The sequence below is a fragment of the Hyla sarda genome, chromosome 11 (assembly GCF_029499605.1).
Source record: "Hyla sarda isolate aHylSar1 chromosome 11, aHylSar1.hap1, whole genome shotgun sequence".
NCBI lineage: Eukaryota > Metazoa > Chordata > Amphibia > Anura > Hylidae > Hyla > Hyla sarda.
In genome coordinates, this window is record NC_079199.1 from 21,761,678 (window position 1) to 21,781,903 (window position 20,226).

The following is a 20,226-nucleotide window of genomic DNA, read 5'->3' on the forward strand; positions in this document are numbered from 1 at the left end:
CACATGAAGTGATGGTCAACACCCCCCTCAAGTGCTTTATCTCCAGCTCTCCCATAGAGATGTATGGAACAGGCATGTCGGCCACCACTTCATGTAGGGGTCGACACAGCTACATTCATTCAAAGAGCCAGGGCGTGGTGCAGCAATTGGACCCCCCTGATCACCATATATGTTTATTTTTATTTACACCTTTTTTTATGGGAAAAGGGGGGTGATTCAAACTTATCAGGGAAGAGGTTAAATCATCTTTATTCACTTTTTTCCCCATAGGGGACTATAACATGCAGTACATTGATTCAATACACTGATCAATGCCTTTGCATAGCATTGATCAGTGTTATCGGCGGTCGATTGCTCAAGCCTGGATTTCAGGCTTGGAGAAATCAATCGCCGATCGGACGCGCAGGAGGCAGGTAAGGCATCCTTCTGATGCATCCTAGCTGATCGGGACATCGCATTTTCACCGCAATAATCCCGATCAGCCCGACTGAGCTGCCGGGAAGCTTTCATTTTAGACGCGGCAATCAACTTTGATCGCCGCATCTAAAGAGTTCATGCTGGACATCTGCCTGAACAGCGATGTCCGGCATTAGCCACGGGTCCTGGCTGTTGATAGCCGCCGGGACCGTGCTGGTATGATGCGAGCTCAGCTCCTGAGCTCGCTTCATAACCATGCCGCAGCGCCGTTTATAAATGGCGTTTTGTGGCAAGGGGTTAAGTGAATAACATGTTCAGACTGAAATCTTAGTTACTCAGCAATCATTTAGGGAGCTTTCATATGTGCTTCAAGACTGTAAATGTAAAAGTACTTGTAAAAACATTACTATAGATTAAGACATACAACAAAGTGAATGATAAAATGTTTATTCTCAAAAGATTATGGACATCTGAATTTTCTCAAACAAAAAACATAAAAACACGTAAAAAAACACGACATAACATTACAGTTTTTTCACTCTTCCTCTTGCCTTTGGTGCCGGCTTTGGAGAAGCAGCGGCAGCAGCAGCTCTTGCAGGGCGGCCTGTACAGAAATACATTACAATACAAGTGTTAAGACTGAAGTATCCAAGCTTAGCCCAATGTACCTCTAATGGAAATTTGTTGCAAACCCCTGCACCCTAGCCTCATAAAAGGTATAAAAGATGGGTGTTCTGCCTGCAGCCAATTTCTTAGACTTTATTATAGCTGCCTCCTCCCAACTTGCCAGCTGAAAAGACCATGCATGGCAAGACATTTAAAAGGGGACTCCACTGGGAAAAAAAAAATATGTTTTAAAATCAACTGGTGCCAGAAACAGATTTGTTGCAGAGATTCCGGGGGAAAAAAAAATAAGAAAAAAATATAACCCCTTAAGGACCAAGCCAACTTTCACTGTAGACCTATATGCAGAGGGAGAAAAACAGACAGAGGACAGCGCCTCGTGTATTACCCCTTAGAACAGTCCAGCTTTGGACTTTTGGTGCTAACGTAGACTCTAAAGGGTGGTCGCTCACCAGAAAGCAAAGAAAACAGGCATATCAACCCCTTAGGGTTACTCAAACTTAGGTGGTGGGTGGTAGCAAGCTGCAAGCCCAAGGTCCAAAATTCAGAGGATGAAGTCTTCTCCCATAAACATGTAGACAGAAACACAGGAAAAAAGGACGGACCCTATGGAGGCGCTGCTCACGACCAAAGTATACAGCACAAAGGTGTAAAGAGAAAACTGCCAAGAGGCACTGTATTTATTTGCTTCCAATAACGCGTTTCGGAGGGTATCCCCTCCTCCATCAGATTGCCAATCTTCACGGACCACTGTTCCAAAAATCTGTCAGACACCTGTGGGGTGTAAATGCTCACTGCACCCCTTATTACATTACATGAGGGGTATGGTTTCCAAAATGGGGTCACATTGTTCTGGCACTATGGGGGCTTTGTAGACACACGTGGCCTTCAATTCCGGACAAGTTCTCCCTCCAAAATCCCAATTAGGGATCAACAGATATCGTTTTTTTAGGGCCGATACCAATAATCGGTGCAGGTTAGGGCCGATAGCCGATAACTTATACCGATATTCCGGTATAAGTTAATGGCTATTTAACCCCCTGCGACACCGCTGCAGAACATTGATTTAAAGCGGGCGCTTTAAATCAATAATCTGCAGTGGCTTTTGCGGGGCCATAGGCCGCCGCCGCCACCCGCTTCTCTCCCCCTACCTGTCAGGGTGGTCCGGACCATCCATCCATCGTTCCTGTAGTGTCCGGGGGCGTTCCGGGTGGAGGGTGAACCGGTCCGGGATGTCCTTCTTCGGCGGTCCTCTCCTCCACTCCTGGCAGGCTCCGGCCTAGTACGCTGCATAGACGTCGCAGCGCAGTGACGCCCGTGCGCAGCGACGCACCTGACGTCACGGCGCAGCGGCGTCTATGCATTGTACTAGGCCGGAGCCTGCCCGGAGTGGAGAAGATGACCGCCGGAGAAGAAGGACAGCCCGGACCGGTTCACTCTTCACCCGGAACGCCCCCGGACACTACAGGAAGGAAGGATGGATGGATGGATGGATGGCCCGGACCACCCCCATTACGGGTAAGTTTAATTTTTTTATTGACTCGGAGGGTGGGGGAGGGGCCCGACCGGTATAGCGGTATGGGAGCGGTGCGGGGGGCGGGGCATTATCGGCAAGGTAATTGCAGATACCGATAATGCCCAAAATCGTGATTATCGGCCGATAATATCGGCCATACCGATAATCGGTCGATCCCTAATCCCAATGGCGCTTTTTCTCTTCTGAGCATTGTAGTTCGCCCGCAGAGCACTTTACATCAACATATGGGGTATGTTCTTACTCAGAATAAATGGGGTTATACATTTTGGGGGGCTTTTTCCCTTGTGAAAATCGTATTAGTATTTTAGTGAAAACATTTTTTTTCCCCATCTTCCCATCCAACTTTAATAAAAATTCTTCAAACACCTGTGGGGTGTTAAGGCGCACTATACCCCTTGTTATGTTCCGTGAGGGGTGTAGGTTCCAAAATGGGGTCACATGTGGGTATTTATTTTTTGCGTTTATGTCAGAACTGCTGTAAAATCAGCCACCCCTGTGCAAATCACCAATTTAGGCCTCAAATGTACATAGTGCGCTCTCACTCCTAAGCAGCCTTGTGTTCCCGCAGAGCATTTTACGCCCACATATGGGGTATTTTCATACTCTGGAGAAATTGAGTTACAATTTTTGGGGGTCTTTTTTCTTTTTACCGCTTGCGAAAATAAAAAGTATGGGGCAACACCAGCATGTTAGTGTAAATTATTTTTTTTTTTTTACACTAACATGCTGGTGTTGCCCCATAATTTTTATTTTCATAAGGGGTAAAATGAGAAAAAGCCCCCCAAGATTTGTAGTGCAATTTCTCCCGAGTACGGAGATACCCCATATGTGGCCCTGAACAGTTTCCTTGAAATACGACAGGGCTCTGAAGCCTCCAGCTGTTTCAAAACTACAACTCCCAGCATGTACTGACAGACCGTGCATGCTGGGAGTTGTACTTCAGCAACAGCTGAATGCAAACTGGTTGGAAAACCTTCAGTTAGGTTCTGTTACCTAACTCAGTATTTTCCAACCAGTGTGCCTCCAGCTGTTGCAAAACTACAACTCCCAGCATGTACTGATCACCGAAGGGCATGCTGGGAGACGTAGTTATGCAACAGCTGGAGGTACGCAACTACAACTCCCAGCATGTCGAGACAGCTGTTTGAGCATGCTGGGATTTGCAGTTTTGCAACATCTAGAGGGCTACAGTTTAAAAACCACTGCACAGTGATCTCCAAACTGTGGCCCTCCAGATGTCGCAAAATTACAAATCCCAGCATGCCCAGAGAGCAAACTACTGTGTGGGCATGCCAGGAGTTGTAGTTTTGCAAGATCTAGAGGGCCACAGTGATTTCCAAACTGTAGCCCTTCAGCTGTTGCAAAACTACAAATACCAGCATGTCCAAACAGCAAACAGCTGTCTGGGCAAGCTGGGAGTTGTAGTTTTGCAACATCTGGAGGGCTACAGTTTAGAGACAACTGTATAGTGGCAACTCACCGGCTTTTGTAGGATCCAGGGAGCTGCATTGCCGTCCTCTGCTGCCGCCGATCACCGCCGCCCGCTCCTGCCGCCGATGGGCAAGTGGACTTCGACGCCCGTCCCCATCGGTTTCCCCGTTCTGCCCAGCCTACTGTGGGTGGGCAGAACAGGGGAACAGAACGTTAATTTGCAAAGCAAGAACTCCTCAGTGTGAACATACCCTTAAAAAATGTTAATCCTTCCAGTACTTCAGCTGTTGTATGATCTACAGGAAGTTATTTTCTTTTTGAATTTCCTTTCTGTCTGACCACAGTGCTCTCTGCTGACACCTCTGTCCATTTCAGGAACTGTCCAGAGCAGAGAAGATTTGCTATGGAGATTTGGAAGGATTAAGATTTTTTTTAATAAAAGCAGTTTACAAATCTATTTTACTTTCTGGCACCAGTGGATTAAAAAAAATGTTTTCTAGTGGAGTACCTCTTCAAGTGCTTTAAAAGCATAGACCAGAACAGTTTTTAGAAGCAGTGCGCCTCCTGCCATTGCAAAACTACAACTACCAGCATGCCCGGACAGCCTTCGAGTTGAAGTTTTGCAACAGCTGGAGGCACACCAGTTGGGAAACACTGGCCTACATTGACACTTACCTCTAGGAACTTTCTTTTTCACTTCAAATTCTTCAGCTTCAGCCTCATCCTCATCAGCGGCCTTAGGCAACTTTCGCTTTAAGAAAAAAAAAAAGTTCCCTATTAATAGTTGAGTATTCACAATGCAATATTTACCAACATATTGGGCAATAAGTCCCTCCGGAAGCCCCCCCCCCCCCCCCCAATTCTCTTTAGTACAGGCTGAATCCATACAGACATGTGTCTCAGGCATAACATATGTTTTCTACAACCTGCACAGCTGTCAGTGTGGGTCATCAGACCCATTGGCCAGGCCTTGCATGCAGCCATAATACAGACGGAAAAATATGTCCTTATTAGGAGAGTGTGAACCCAGCCAGAATGCACTACCAGGAGGAAAAGTTTTATCCATAATAACCTTAATTTCAAGCGCATACATGCACTTAGTGAGCGCAGCACATTTGTGGTTAGATGCAGGAAAGGAGGTGGGTTTGCTCCCTGTGTCAATACACCTCCCCCTTCAAGATGTGCCACATTTGTGCCCCTATATGGCGTAGTGCTGGGCAGTATGACCAAAAATGTAGATCAGTATTTTTCTAAACGATGGCGGTTTTACGGTATTTAACGGGAATTTTTAATTTCATTTTAAATTTCATTTTTCAAATGGGAAAAGGGGGGGGTGGGGGGTGATTCTGACTTATTTGGGGAAGGGTTAAATTATCTTTATTAACTTTTTTTCTGCAATGTAATAGCCCACATAGGGAGCTATAACACTGCATACACTGATCTTTACATTGATCATTGTTATCCCATAGGATAACATTGATCAATGATTCTGCCGCTTGACTGCTCCTGTCTGGATCTCAGGCACTGAGCATACAGGTACGCCCTCCGTCGGCAATAGGATATACACTCATCGGTATATGAAAAATTCATATCATAAATAAAAAACACAGGTATTCAGTACAAACCAGTATATACCGCCCAGCACTAATATGGCGTAAAGAAAACTTAAAAGCATAACTCCAGAGAGGAGGTGCCACGTGCTGTGCACAGTTACGCATGGAGAGAATAGGCTCGCGCTGGCGGTCCGCTCACGTTGTCAACTGTTCTATGCCCAGCAAGTTTACTTAATTAGATTTGGGCATCTAAAGAACAGGCGGGACATCAGCCACCTGGCTGCCAAGTGTGAGCTGTGTCTATGCCAAACAGTGCACAGTGCATTGCACTACATCTCTGGAGTTACTATTTTTTTTTTTATTTTTTTTTTTATCTCCAATAAAACATTAAATAAAATTTAAAAAAGTACATAATTGGCATTGCAGCATCCGATACAACATGATGTATTATTAACTTAATTGATGCAGTGCACACAGTAAAAATTGAATAAAAAAATATGAAAGAATTCCCTGTATTTTGTTCATCTTGTCCCCAATACCACCAATGGAAATGTATTTTATCCATTGACACAGTGTTCCATAGATACTTCTAGGAATAACTGCCTGCATTTCCAGGTTATTTTTGGTGTCTTTATAATGCTTTCTGACGCACCATCCTCATCACATGATTATAACAAACAGCAAACAAAAAGCACATGTCTTGTAGATCAGCATTTTCTTCACACTGCACTTTCCAGTTCTCCTCTTAGATTTAAATAAGCAACATATAAAATTATCTTATTAGATGAATGCACTGACAGAGCAAACGAAAGCAAAAGAGCAAACAGTGCACTAAAATCATCTTCTATTTCTCATTACACTTACCCCTGCGGGGTTTCCATCAAATGAATTATTTACCTATGGAACAATGATGTAGGTCTCAGTCCACACACAGTGCGTCATCACCGGACCCCCCCCCCATCCCCATACTATGCAGATGAACGTGGGGGGCGCCTTACTATCCCCACTTTGCTCGCTGTTGTGTGTATTGTTTGGAGGTGGCACTATGCACATTAATTATCAGCACGATCAATCATTAGCCTCTACATAAAGCATCCAGCCCGCACCCTGTGGGCACATTTACAGGTTTGTTCTCTCCCTTAGCAATGCTCTTGTTGGACAATTATATAAAATTACACAGGTCTGACAACTGTATTTCAGGACGGTCTGATGCTTTACTGCTAAGAAAGCAGCTGTATGGATACAATGCTGATGGGGATAGAAGGTGAGGGGGTGGGATAGTGCAATCCATCGCTCATGGAAGGAGCACTGCTTTCAGATTACCATCTAAACCCTGCTGGGCTGAACAGATTGGTTTGATAATTACATACAATAACTGCAATGGGCAGGTAACCCTCAGCTGGCACAGAGCAGCTCCCCCGTGGGAACTCCCATATGCAAACTGCATTGATGGAGTGCATTAGGTACATCTCTTCTGCCTCTGCACAGGCCTGATTATCGCCAGCTATGACTTCAAGGTTAGCATGTCAGCAGATTTGTGATGCATTAGTCAGAAATATACAGAGACATGTCTCATTCTGACCAAAAATACAGAAAGACGATCTCATTATTGTACTGCTTATGCTGCCCGGGATGTACCGGGCAAATGGAAAGACTGGAAATTAGAATATTTCTTCCCTTTTTCGAAGGAGTTTGTACAGAATGTTTTTTCAACTGCGCAATAAATATATGACATTTTAAAGCCAATGCCCTGCAAAGAATTAAAAGTGTTATCCTAAGATTATAAAACACCACCTAGTCACAGGATAGCTGCTCAATGGGGTCCAACTGCTGGGACCCTCAATGATCACAAGAACAGGGCTCCTTTGAATGGACTGGCAGGGGAGGTGCACTGCTGCTCTATTCATTCACCATGGGACTGCTGAAGATACTCAAGCATTGTACGCCACTTTCTATTTCAGTTCCTAAGCCAGCGTTTCCCAACCAGTGTGCCTCCAGCTGTTGCAAAACTCACAACATCCAGCATGCCCGGACAGCCGAAGGGAGTTGTAGTTTTGCAACAGCTGGAGGCACACTGGTTGGGAAACAATGCAATAAGCAAGTGAATGGAGTTACAAGGCACATATTGATAATTGTTCCTTTTACTTGGGGGGATAAGGGACTCCTGTTCTCATTATCAGTGGGGTCCGAACTGATAAACCCCTGACAATCAGATACCTGCTATCGTATGGAAAGTTGATAAGTAATAATGTTGGGATAGCCCCGTAAAGTTAAAACACACGCCCCCCCCCCCCCCCCCCCCAAAAAAAAAAATTAACAAAAACGCCAACAACCACCAACACCTCTAATATAAAATATATACACATATACGTCTCTGCTGCCCGGGATCCTCGCTCTCCGTCGCCGCCATCACGTCGCTCCTATTGAATGACGGGTCGGCGTGCGCGACGAAGTGATGACGTTGAAGGAGAGCGCCGGCGTAGCAGGGGACCCCGAAGAGGACGCGACAGAGCCCCGAGGACATGTAAGTGATCGTTGGGGCACACGGCGCATCGTAAACTGCTATACGGCGGCAGCTGAAGCAGTTAGCGCTGCCGGATAGCCGTTTATGCGATGGCACGACATACAAAAGCATCGTATGGTGATGCTGCCTTCAAACATGCGATGGCCTCAGAGGCTATCGTATCTTGAAATGATCGTATGTCGGGGCCATCGTAGGTTTGGGGGGGGTCACTGTATACACACACACATCTATATCTAGTATATCTATCTCTATAGTATCCCTCTATCTACCCATCAGCAGCAATTTATATTGGCCTCTACAGAACGACAGTTGCAGCACTAAATCTATGGCATGGGTGTAAAATCACAGTGCTCAGCTATATTTTGCAGTGCTCCAAAAAAAATTGCTGGGAGAAGGTTTGAGTGATAGGCAAGTATACCTGTTTACACAGTTTTATTAGGGTGTATTCACACCACTTTTTTGCAATACAGTTCCTATCAGGTTTTTGACGAAAAAAGGATTCCTCAAAACCGGACTAAACTATCAAAACGTGTGTACGGATTTTAACCTGTATATGGTTAAAAAAATGTCCGGTTGCATCCATATTTATTTTTTTTTTTTAGAAAAAAAACGTTTTTAACTTTTCACCCCATTTCAAATAAAGTTTTAATTTGTTTGATTGAAATTCCACAAAAAAAAAAAAAAAACACGCCAAGTCAAAAACCGTATGGTGCAAACCGGATGGAACCATACGGTTCCCATTGACTCCCATGTTAAAAAAAAAAAAAGAAAAAGAAAAAAAAAAGAAAAAAAGTCTATGGTTTAATACGGTTTTTCACCCGGACCAAAAACCGTGGTAGGCTACAGGAGGAAAAAAATAAAAAAAGGACAAATCCATACAAGATGCAAAACGGGGACAACTGGAAGCATCGTTTGGCATACGGTTTTCAATGGAGAGTCAATGCATACGGTTTTCAATACGGTTCTGTACGGTTTTCACATTGAAAACGTATACGGGAACTGTATTGCTAAAACGTGATGTGAATGCAGCCTTATACTGGAATACCCTTTTAGTTTATCCATCAACCTAAAGTGATGATACAATCTTCACAATAATGTCACAAGACTGCGGCTCTCAAATGCTGCCAGTCATGGTGAAGCTAAGCCATTAGGGATACTGCATAACTGCACTAGCACAAAAAGAAGGACGTTGTCCAAGATTAGAAAAGCATGGCTTATTTTATTCTGTAACAGCGCCACAACGGTCTGCAGGTTGTGTGTGGATATGTTAGAGTAAATGGAGCCGAGCTGTGGCACTTTTTCTTGAAGACAGCAGCCATCTTTTATTTCTAATCCTGGACAACCTAGTTAAAGAGTTTACAATTATTCCTACTCATGGGAAGATCATAGGATATTTTGGATTGTCGGCAAACCACAGAATTTTTTTTTTCTGCTGAAAGTTTTTGTATATTTCAAAGTAATAGCTGGGCAAAAGTTTATATTTAGTCGGTGTAAAATGGAGGACATAGGGAAACCAAGCACAACCATTGCCCAGTTACTTATAAACATTACAGTACATCAGTGTTTTTTGCAACCAGGGTACCTCCAGCTGTTGCAAAACTATAACTACCAGCATGCCCGGACAGCCGTTGGCTGTCCCGGCATGCTGGTAGTTGTAGTTTTGCAACAGCTGGAGGCACCCTGGTTGGAAAACACTGCATTACATAATAAATACCTTCTGGGCCTTTACAGGAACACCTCCATTCTCAACTGAAGAGAAGTCCAGCTTCCCATCAGCCTTGGCGCCCAGAGCTTTCAGACCTTGTAAAAGTATGTCTCTTAACTGCTGATAAGAAGGTTTATCCGCATAGCAGAGTTCTGAAACAGCCTTCATGTATTTGGCAAGCTCATCTGTTAAAAGGGGATAAAATATAGAACATTAAAAGAACAAAAAGAAAATTATTAAAAAGGAGTTATATAGATAGAAGGGGGAGACCGCTGGGACCCCTGCAGTCTGCTAGAAATAGGCGTGCCAACCCCCGGCCTATGCGTCCCTTCCATGTATCCCATAGAGATACATGGAGAGGGCTTATCGGCTGCGGCTTCCTGCGGGGATCGGAGTGGCCGCTTCCAGCAGACTGCCGGGGTCCTATTCAGGAGATCACGACTGTAAATATGCATCTAAACATATTAGTTATGTAGCAGTAGGTGCACGATAAGGCTATTGACTGCATTTGCCGCCCCATATGAAACAGACCCCTGGGAAAAAGGGGTAAATAAAACCCATGTATTGTATTTTATTGCACACATCAGTAGATTTAAGTTATTAGGGGAAGGATCTCTAACTTTCCAGTAGCCTGTAGTTCCTCTTTTCTTGTCTGCAGTCTCTCAATTCTTCACCCCAGCCATAATCTGCCCCCACATGTGATGTCCATGGGCCACAATTTATACTCAATGAGGACATGTATCAAGCTTTTTACACTTCCTTATTGTAAAACTTTGTGGCGCTTGTGCAAGAGTGTGTTTTTTGCTATAGCGATTTTGACTGGTACACGCTTTTGCTTTTTCACTTTGCAGTGGTAAGAGATTCACAAAGATTCATGTAGTGTGGCATAGACCTCAATTACATAAACATACACCAACCCAGACCTAGCTTACAAAACCGACTGTAGACAGCATATAAAAAAAAAAAAAAAAAAAAAAAAATTGTAGTAATTAAAATATAATTAAACAATAAATTATAATTATATTTTTATAAATTACTATTCTAATAATTATTATAATTGTTATAATTATTCTAATTATTAGAATTGTTATAATTGGAGATGAGCGAACTTCTAGTAAATTCGATTCGTCACAAACTTCTCAGCTCGGCAGTTGATGACTTTTCCTGCATAAATTAGTTCAGCTTTCAGGTGCTCCCGTGGGCTGGAAAAGGTGGATACAGTCCTAGGAGACTTTCCTAGGAATGTATCCACCTTTTCCAGCCCACCAGAGCACCTGAAGGCTGAACTAATTTACGCAGGATAAGTCATCAACTGCCGAGCCGAGAAGTTCTTGACGAATCGAATTTACTGGAAGTTCGCTCATATCTAGTTATAATTATTAATTGCACAAAAGCCGCTGAAAAAGTCTTGGAGAATCATACAAAAGTGGTGTTCTTAAGTGAAATTTCAAAACAATGTGTACTCCATATTTAGCACAGGCCCTGCACAGTGTAATAAAATTAGTGCGTGTACACAACAACTACACCATCAAAACCTGAGTATAACATCAGTGCACCTACACTGACTTTCATAAATGTCCCCCAAAGTGTACGTATGTGAGCAACAAATCAGTAAGGTATACATGGCTACTCACTGATAAAAAGTCAGCTAGACACAAAGCAAGTATCCACATGTATACGTATTTGTCAAAATGTGAGACCTACCTGGTTTCTTCTTCCCTGGGAAACAAGCGTCAATAAGAGTTGAAACTTCATCACCATACCTAGAAAACAAAGAGAAAAGACACATTACATCTAAGGGTATATACTCACGCTGGTAGAAAAAATTAAGGAAAATAAAAAGCAGTGCTGAAGCAGTAGGCTGCTGGTCAGCTGGGTGGTAGAAGACATGACCAACGCCTAGACCAGTGTTTGCCAACCAGGGTGCCTCCAGCTGTTGCAAAACTACAACTCCCAGCATGCCCATGGCATGCTGGGAGTTATAGTTTTGCAACAGCTGGAGGCACCGTGGTTGGCAAACCCTCTTCTAGACTGACACTGGTTGCATTACAACCACTACAGCCACACTAGGTCATAGACTTGCATATTAATTTGGAATTAATCGCTTATGGCTTTTACCAGGCTGCCTCCAGCTTTTGCACATGCAGGGTGTTGTAGTCTTGACACAGCTGATGGCACCCAAGTTGGGTAACACTTACATACAGTGACCCCCCCGACCTACGATGGCCCCGACATATGATCAAATAGACATACGATGGCCTCTCAGAGGCCATCGCATGTCTATGTCAGCATCGACATACAATGCTTTTTTATGTCGGGGCCATCGCATTCAGTGCTGTCCGGCAACGCAAAAATGCGGAGGACCGGAGAAGACAGCGGAGGACCGGAGAAGACAGCGGAGGACCGGAGAAGACAGCGGAGAGCCCGAGGTCACCATCTGGAGCGCCAGGGACACCATCGCAAGCGGCGGGGACAGGCGAGTACTGCTTCCTATACTTTACATTGCACGAATCCCTCAACATACGATGGATTCAACAAACGATGGCTCGTTTGGAACGAATTACCATCGTATGTTGAGGGACCACTGTATTAAAAGACTATTTGCAGTATTCCTTATGTTCACAATGCATGTTTTTGCAACTGGTTTAGTGTGTGATCATGCATGTCAAGGAAACCTACATGTGGAGCAGAGTAATCCCCAGCACTGATGAGTACTGGGATGAAATCACAATATATCTCTTACCAATTGTGGACATTTTTTTTTTTTTTTTTTTTTTTTTTTTTTAAATCAACTGGTGCTAGAAAGTTAAACAGATTTGTAAATTAGATTTGTCCAGAGCAGGAGAAGTTTGCTATGGGGATTTGCTCCTACTCTGGACAGTTCCTAAAAATGAACAGAGATGTCAGCAGAGAGCAGTGTGGTCAGACAGAAAGGAAATTCAAAAAAAGAAAAGAACTTCCCATGGAGCATACAGCAGCTGATAGGTAGTGGAAGGATTAAGATGTTTTAATAGAAGTAATTTACAAATCTGAGGTGAAGAAAGGTGGATGCCATGACTAAAGGCCTTATGGCCTGAAACGCGTCGGCGTTTGAGGATTACAAACTATGCCTTCTTGCAATTTTATCCTTGTATTGCACTTTTTGCCTGCCATGGAATTTTAACTTGGGATCAATAAAGAACATTTTATACGATGCTGGCTCCACCTTTCTTCACCTCTATGCTGTAAGAGGCTGGCCGTGCACGTGTGGGACCAGGTGAGCTGAAACCTCTCTTCATTTACCTAATTTACAAATTTGTTTGACTTTCTGGCGCCAGCTGGTTTAAAAAAAAAAAAAAAAAAAATAAATAAAGTTTTCTCCTGGAGTAGCCCTTTAACCCCTTAGATGCCGCGTTCAATACAGATTACGGCATCTGCGGCAGTGCAGCACTTAACCCTTTCAGCGGACTACCCCTTTAATTTACAGGACGACATTTTATAAAGAGAGGAGGGTTTTAAGGTTTTCGGTTCAGGACATTGTAGAAGCTTAAAAACATAACACAACAGTGACACTTAACAGGAACACTAAGTACCTTATTTTTGAGTTTGCAACATATTCTGGGTCGGTCAGTTTGTCTTCCCAGGGAAGTTTCCCGCACAACCACTGAATCATGCAATAACCGAGAATTTCCAAGTCTCCTCTTCTGGAAGGACCTGAAGTTAAATAGACTTGATGAAGTGACATTCAGTACCATAAGTAAGCAATAAACTGATAATGTTCAGACATATAAGACTTTAAATGTATCCTGTCATATTAAAAGGTGCAGTCCGATCATCTACAGCAGTGTTTTCCAACCAGGGTGCCTCCAGATGTTGCAAAACTACAACTCCCAACATGCCTGGACAGCCAAAGGCTGTCCAGGCATGCTGAGAGTTGTAGTTTTGCAACACCTAGAGGCACCCTGGTTGGTAAACACTGATCTACATACAGTGATGGCATTTTACCATGATTTGCCATCATCATGGTATCCCCAATGACACACAATAAAGTCAACTGGGTCAGCTACATTTCCCAGTACACCTGGTTTGGCTGGGAGTGCCATGCTGAAAGGAAAAACTGCATAAGCATTAAAGGGGTTGTACAGCTTTGGAAAAAGGTCTGCTTTGTTAACTTCAGTGCCACATCTGTCCATAGGTTGAATCTGGTATTGCAGCTCAGTTTCACTTACAGGTGTCATTGCAAAATTAAATTGTTACCCCCTAACAGTATGGGTAATAAGCTGAGCAGTGAGGGGGTCTGAATGCTGGGACCCACACCAACTACAAGAACAGTGGTTCCCGGTGCTGTGTGTGATATTGCAGCTCAATTCCATTGAAGTGAATTGACTACAACTGTAATACCACGCAAGAACAAGTGTGGCACTGTTTTTTAAAGAAAGCCATTATGTTTTTCTAGTCCTCGATTACCCCATTACAGGAAGTGTTTTACAAAATCCCATTCACCATAAATTTAGGACTTGTACTATATATTAGTGGAGTCTAACATTTTGGGGGGCTAACCAGACACAATGCTACAGAAATTCCCTTATCTGTGGCAGCAAGACCCACATATACTTAAGAAAACATTAGCAAGGACTTCCTATGGGAAACCCTCTGTCATTATTCAAGGTCATTCAAATTGCCAGGGATAAAACAATGGAAGGAGAACAAATTCCCCCCCAACACAATCATGAACATAAACGAATGACATTTGAGATTTGGGGTGTACATCCTGCATTTTACTGGGCTAAAACATATAAATTAGCGTTAAAATTGTTTGGGTGTTTTTCTCTAGTCAGATAATGCCCAGAAAAATAAACTATTTTCTTCATTTGTCTGGAAAATCTAATTTCTAAGAAATTCAAGGGATGTCACATACACATACGGTGCCAAAAGAAATTTGCATACTGTATGTAGGAGGCCTAGCAAGTTGTTTGGACAGAAATACAAATTACTTCTGCAATAACAGCACCCCCTTAGCACAGTAAATGAACAGCTGAGCCAAACACTTCAATATGATGTTTGTGAAGAACCAGTTGTAGACTTCATAAGTTATTAAGGAAAAAGTGTCACTTGCTCAATATTTGGTTTCCTAACTTTATGCTCTTTTAAACACTATTCAGACAAGCACAAATACAGTGTTAAAGCGAATGTATCACCTAGATTTCTTTTTTACCAATTAGAGATACTGAAACATGTTCTTTTTACTAATGTGTCTCTTTTTTCTGATTGTAATTTTGTATTTTTTTTTTTTCTATTTTTTGTTCATTTTGGAAGCAGACTTCTTTTCTGAGCTGGTTTAACAACAGGCCCAATGGACACAGGCAACAATAGACAGGACGTGTCCCATTCACAGAGCAGTGGTCTGAGCAGTTGTCTCAAACTGTGGCCCTCCAGATGTACAGTGGTCTCAAACTGTGCCCTCCATATGTTGCAAAACTACAACTGCCAGAATGCCCAGACAGCCGTTGGCTGTCCGGGCATGCTGGGAGTTGTTTTGCAACATCTGGGAGGGCCACAGTTTGAGACCATCTGGAGTAGAGGGAGCGGAAAGCTGATCTGTCAGCAACAGCTATTCCAAGTTCCTGTTATCTATATACTGGTGTCACCTTTTACTGTAATCCTGTCTGTGATGGAGGAGGATAATATGGCTAGAGATAATATGGCTAGAGTATATGGCCAGCTTGAAGGGGTATTTCCATCTCAACATTAATGCAATATCCACAGGATACGTCATATGTTTGATGGGGCCTCTGTCCATGTCAGGAACTGTCCAGAGCAGGAAAGGGTTTCTATGGGAATTTGCTCCTACTCTGAACAGTTCCTGACATGGACAGAGGTATCCGCAGAGAGAACTGTGGTCAGACTGGAAAGAACTACACAACTTCCTTTGGAGAATGCAGCAGCTGATAAGTAATGGAAGGATTAAGAGTTTTAAATAGAATAAATTTACAAATCTGTCTCTGCAGTTTGGTTCCCTAGAGGTTACCCCTGTCTTTACTGAACTGGAGCTGCTCCTGGGGACCAGGGACCTGCCTAGGCCTCTTACCCAGAGTTATGCATTGCTGCAATCTGTGGGCCCGGACCCGTTTGCTGTGGCGCAGTTGAAATGGGTTGAGGATATTCCCAGTCTTTCCGAGGATATGTGGAAGGAGGTTGTTAAGATGTATTATTCTACAGTAGTTCGTGCTCAGGATATGCTAATTCAGTCCAGGTTTGTCCTTCGTTTGTATTATACCCCAGTTAGACTGCATTGGATGGGGGTCTCTGGGTCGGAGGTCTGTTTCAGGTGTAGGAAAGAGAGGGGCACCTTTCTGCATGCGATGTGGACTTGCTCCTGCGTTGTACCGTTTTGGAGGGAGGTAATGACTTTGTCGGATCACTTAGAATTTCCTATTGTTTTAACGCCGGAGGTGTGTTTGCTGGGGGTTATTAATGGGTTGGAGAAGGGCTCTTATAGAAGCATTTTGGTCTGATTCCTCTTATTTTGTGTGTGCAAAGTTATAGTGATGGCCTGGAAGGATGTGTTCTCACCGCCTCTGGCCCGGTGGATAGCCCTAGTTAATAAATATGTCCCATTATATCAGGCCCTTTATGTCAGTAGGAATTGTTGGAAAAAAATTGACAAGGTCTGGGTTCCATGGTTGTTGCTAGATGTCTCTACGGATCCTCCAGTTCGGGTGGGGTGGGGGGGGGGCCTCTCAGACGTAGATTGGCTAAATGGGAATCGAGGAGCTCCTAGGTTATGTCTGGATAGGTGTGTGTGAATGGAATGGTCTGTAGTGTGGTCTTAGTGTGTTGTTGTTCCGAGTGGGCCTCCCTTCCCTTTATTATGCCTTTCAGTTTTTTTGTATCGCTGCTCTTTTGGCATGACTGTGTTGGGAGGGTCTGCTGGAACTGTTTTTCTGTATGTTGTTCAGTTGATCAAAAACCAATAAAAATATGTTTAAAATTTTTTTTTTACAAATCTGTATAAAACTTTCTGCCACAAGCAGATTTGTATACATTTGTCCTCCAAGGCTCATTCTTTAAAGGCAGTGACCAGTGTGTCTGTGTGACAATATTGTCATGTGTATAACCTTATTCCATAGCAAAGACCCCAAGTGTCTGATCTATAGAACCATGTGCCCCCTATTTTGCCACCATGAGAATTCAATTCAATTCTTCCATTAGGACATCCCAAAACCTCATCTTTAGTAATGTAGTCTTTACCACTGTGCAGAGATGGAATACCATAAATAAAGAAGATACACTTACTAACTCCTTTGTGAGCATCTATACTTGTAAACTCTATTGTGCCATTATGAGCTTTCCTGGGATCTTCTTTATATTCCTTGTGAACACCTTCTGGACAGTATCTGTAGGTAAGGCCATAATCGACCAAGAACACCTGAAGAGATTAGTAATGGTTAGTAATGATACTGCAATAAATACAAAGGCAAGTAAGTGCTAAAGAAGGTCTCAAATTATGAATAACGAAAGGTGTACGACCAGCATCAAAAAAGTTGGGGGACCCTGAGCTGGACACCCTTATTTATAATGTCCGAATAGCCTGACCACTTTAACCCCTTAAAGGGTACCAATCATCAGATTTTACCCTCTATAATGCTTGGCAAAGCGTTATATAGAGTAAAATTGTTGTCCTCACCATCCCCGGGGGACGCTCCTGCCCCCAGGGATGATGAAGATATGAAGTTATAAACTAGTCACCGCCGCCGCCGTAAGTAGTCACCTGGGCGGGGAGCTCTTCTCATCTACTCTCGTTCTTCGGCCGGCAGCGATGCCCCCTCCGCTTGATTGATGGGCCGCGTCATCGTTCTGCTCACTGAACAGACGGAGCAGAGTGATGACGCGGCCCGTCAATCAAGCGGAGGGGGCGTCGCTGCTGGCCGAAGAACGGGAGTAGGAGAGAAGAGCTCCCCGCCCAGGTGACTAGTTTATAACTTCATATCTTCACCATCCCTGGGGGCAGGAGCGTCCCCCGGGAATGGTGAAAATAAAGATTACTGTAATGCACTTTTTTTGTAGCCCAAAATGTTCCCCGCGGCTGTACCTTTCAATCAATGTAATTCTTTCCAAAATCAGTCTGGCCATTTTCCCGCTGCAGCACCGCGAGTTTCCCCGTACTTCCGGGTTATGGTGGTGTGGAGGATGACTTAAAAATAGTCATCCCCCATGCGGCTATGCTCCAGCTTCCTGTCCCTCCGTGCCTCACTCCTCCTGACACCCTCTCCTACCTCATCCTTTCCCATCCTTAGTAATTGTAATAAACCCGCCCCCCGCCCCCCAAACCCCCCCCCCCCGCTGCTGCCCATGCCACTAAACACACCCACAGAATCTGCATCTCCCTCCCCTTCATTCCCCCGCACCAATCAATGGGAGCTCCCGGCTCACAGTGGAGATCTAGCTATATGAGGACACTGCTCTTGTAGCTACATCTCCTGTGCAGCTGGAGAAGCTGTGTGACGGACTCCCACATGGACCCACTGGTGAAGTCCATAAAGACCTCTTTTCTGCCCCATGTGATTCACCATTCTAATGCATACATAGGTGTGGTTAGAAAGCAAGATAAAATACTGTACTACTGCTCTGCCAGCACCATCACTAAATGTCACTGACAGTGGAGGAAAGGGAGTGTAACATCACTAACATGATACTCTTAATAGCTAAAGAATAGCACTAGATCTGTGTGACAATTTCAGAAGTAACAAACTGTCCACAGGCAAACCAACACCCGCCCCTTATCCACATACAGCTTAATTGTTGCAACATACCTGATCTGGATGTTTATGATGCAGGAGAAGATTGGAGGCTTTGATATCTCCGTGAACGTATTCATGCTCATGTGTATACTCTAAAATATCAATCTGAAAAACATGATAAACATAGGAGCACTAAAATGAAAGCAAGACTCGACAAATCCTGGATGTCAGGTCACAGCGACAAAGAATTTTGTGAAGGGACCCAAGTTTTTTGTCAGCCCTTTTCAATACAGAGCGTCATGGTGAGGCTGCGGCAGTCACATGACACCCCAGTGCCAACTGAAGACATCCTATGCTGGAACTGGGCTATTGATACACAATGTTGAAAAGCTAAGGAAGCAGTGCCAAGAAGTGTTTTGTGTTGTGGATTAAAATGTCAAGCCCTAAATCAATCGTGTTATTAAGAATTAGAAAAAGAGAGCTTATTTCTTCCAAAAAACAGCACCATCCAGGTCCTCAGGTTGTGTGCAGTACTGCAGTTCAGTTCCATTAACCCCTTAAAGGGGTACTCCACCCCTAGACATCTTATCCCCTATCCAAAGGATAGGTGATAAGATGTCTGATCGCAGGGGTCCCGCAGCTGGGGACCCCCCGCAATATAGCATGTGGCACCCACCTGTTTCTGCTCCGGAAGCGCTGGAGGGTCTGGGTCCCGACCACCGGAACGGAAGTCAGTGACATCACGACTCCGCCCCCGTGTGATGTCACGCCCCGTCCCCTCAATGCAAGTCTATGGGAGGGACCCCCGCGATCAGACATCTTATCCCCTATCCTTAGGATTGGGGATAAGATGTCTAGGGGTGGAGTACCCCTTTAAAGGATAACAGATGTAAATGTATGTCCTGGTGCCATGGGATGTACGTTTCACAAGCACCGGAGCGGTGCTTGCTTCAAGCACGGCAGGTCCCGACTGCCATCAGCAGCCAGGGACCCCCTGGTAATGGCAGAAATCAGCGATTATACTGATGTCCGCCATCAACCCCTCCGATGCTACAACCAATACAGATCTCGTCTCTACATCCAGTAAGGACATACATACTCACCAGTCTCAGTCCTAACTGCAGAACAGTTGTGTGTGAGAATCGCTTTGAATTTTCTTCAAATATTTTTTGTAGGTCTTTCCCAAAACGATCCATTACCATGAACCTGTAACTGAGAGCCAGATAAAAGGTATAAGCATTACAGAATGATTAACTTTACTACATAATAGCTAAAGGAACTCATGCATTTACCTCCAGAAGAAATACACTATGGGTAAGGATACGCATCAGGAGTCACCATTGCTCTTCCTACATTACTAAAGAGGTACAACCTATATCCTATCATTACAGCTCTTGCTGCACAGTGCAAATTTAAACAATGATCATATAACCCTGTGATTGCTTGTAGCTGTATTTCAATGGGAGAAGAGATTAAAAGGAATATTACCATCATATAAAGTAACGGAATACTGCTAGAACATATATTTCTAGCAATATCTTACTTTATGATGTGCAGGGGTCTTACCTGTGGGGCTGGAAAAAAAATACATGCCTTTTTAGTAAATCCAGCGGCTTTGTGGCTGCCGTTGCTCCAGGCGCAGAAATATAGACCACATATTTCTGCAACTTTAGATGTTGAAAGTCTGCCTTAAAGTCACGCCCACTGCATGCCCG

At 43.9% G+C, this 20,226-nt stretch overlaps 1 protein-coding gene across 2 annotated transcripts in view; it reads right to left on the reverse strand.

Moving 5' to 3' along the window:
• Nucleotides 1-848: 848 nt before the first annotated feature.
• Nucleotides 849-20,226, reverse strand: part of VRK1 (VRK serine/threonine kinase 1) — a 39,586-nt gene continuing 20,208 nt past the window's right edge. For both annotated transcript variants that reach the window (XM_056546116.1, XM_056546117.1), the window contains 8 exons: nucleotides 19,615-19,723; nucleotides 18,584-18,676; nucleotides 17,067-17,199; nucleotides 13,364-13,484; nucleotides 11,496-11,554; nucleotides 9,801-9,976; nucleotides 4,685-4,760; nucleotides 849-1,021 (listed from right to left, as the gene is read on the reverse strand). In XM_056546116.1, the coding sequence (XP_056402091.1) occupies nucleotides 942-1,021; nucleotides 4,685-4,760; nucleotides 9,801-9,976; nucleotides 11,496-11,554; nucleotides 13,364-13,484; nucleotides 17,067-17,199; nucleotides 18,584-18,676; nucleotides 19,615-19,723 (847 nt within the window). In that variant the 3' untranslated portion in view covers nucleotides 849-941. The remainder of the gene's footprint in view (nucleotides 1,022-4,684; nucleotides 4,761-9,800; nucleotides 9,977-11,495; nucleotides 11,555-13,363; nucleotides 13,485-17,066; nucleotides 17,200-18,583; nucleotides 18,677-19,614; nucleotides 19,724-20,226) is intronic.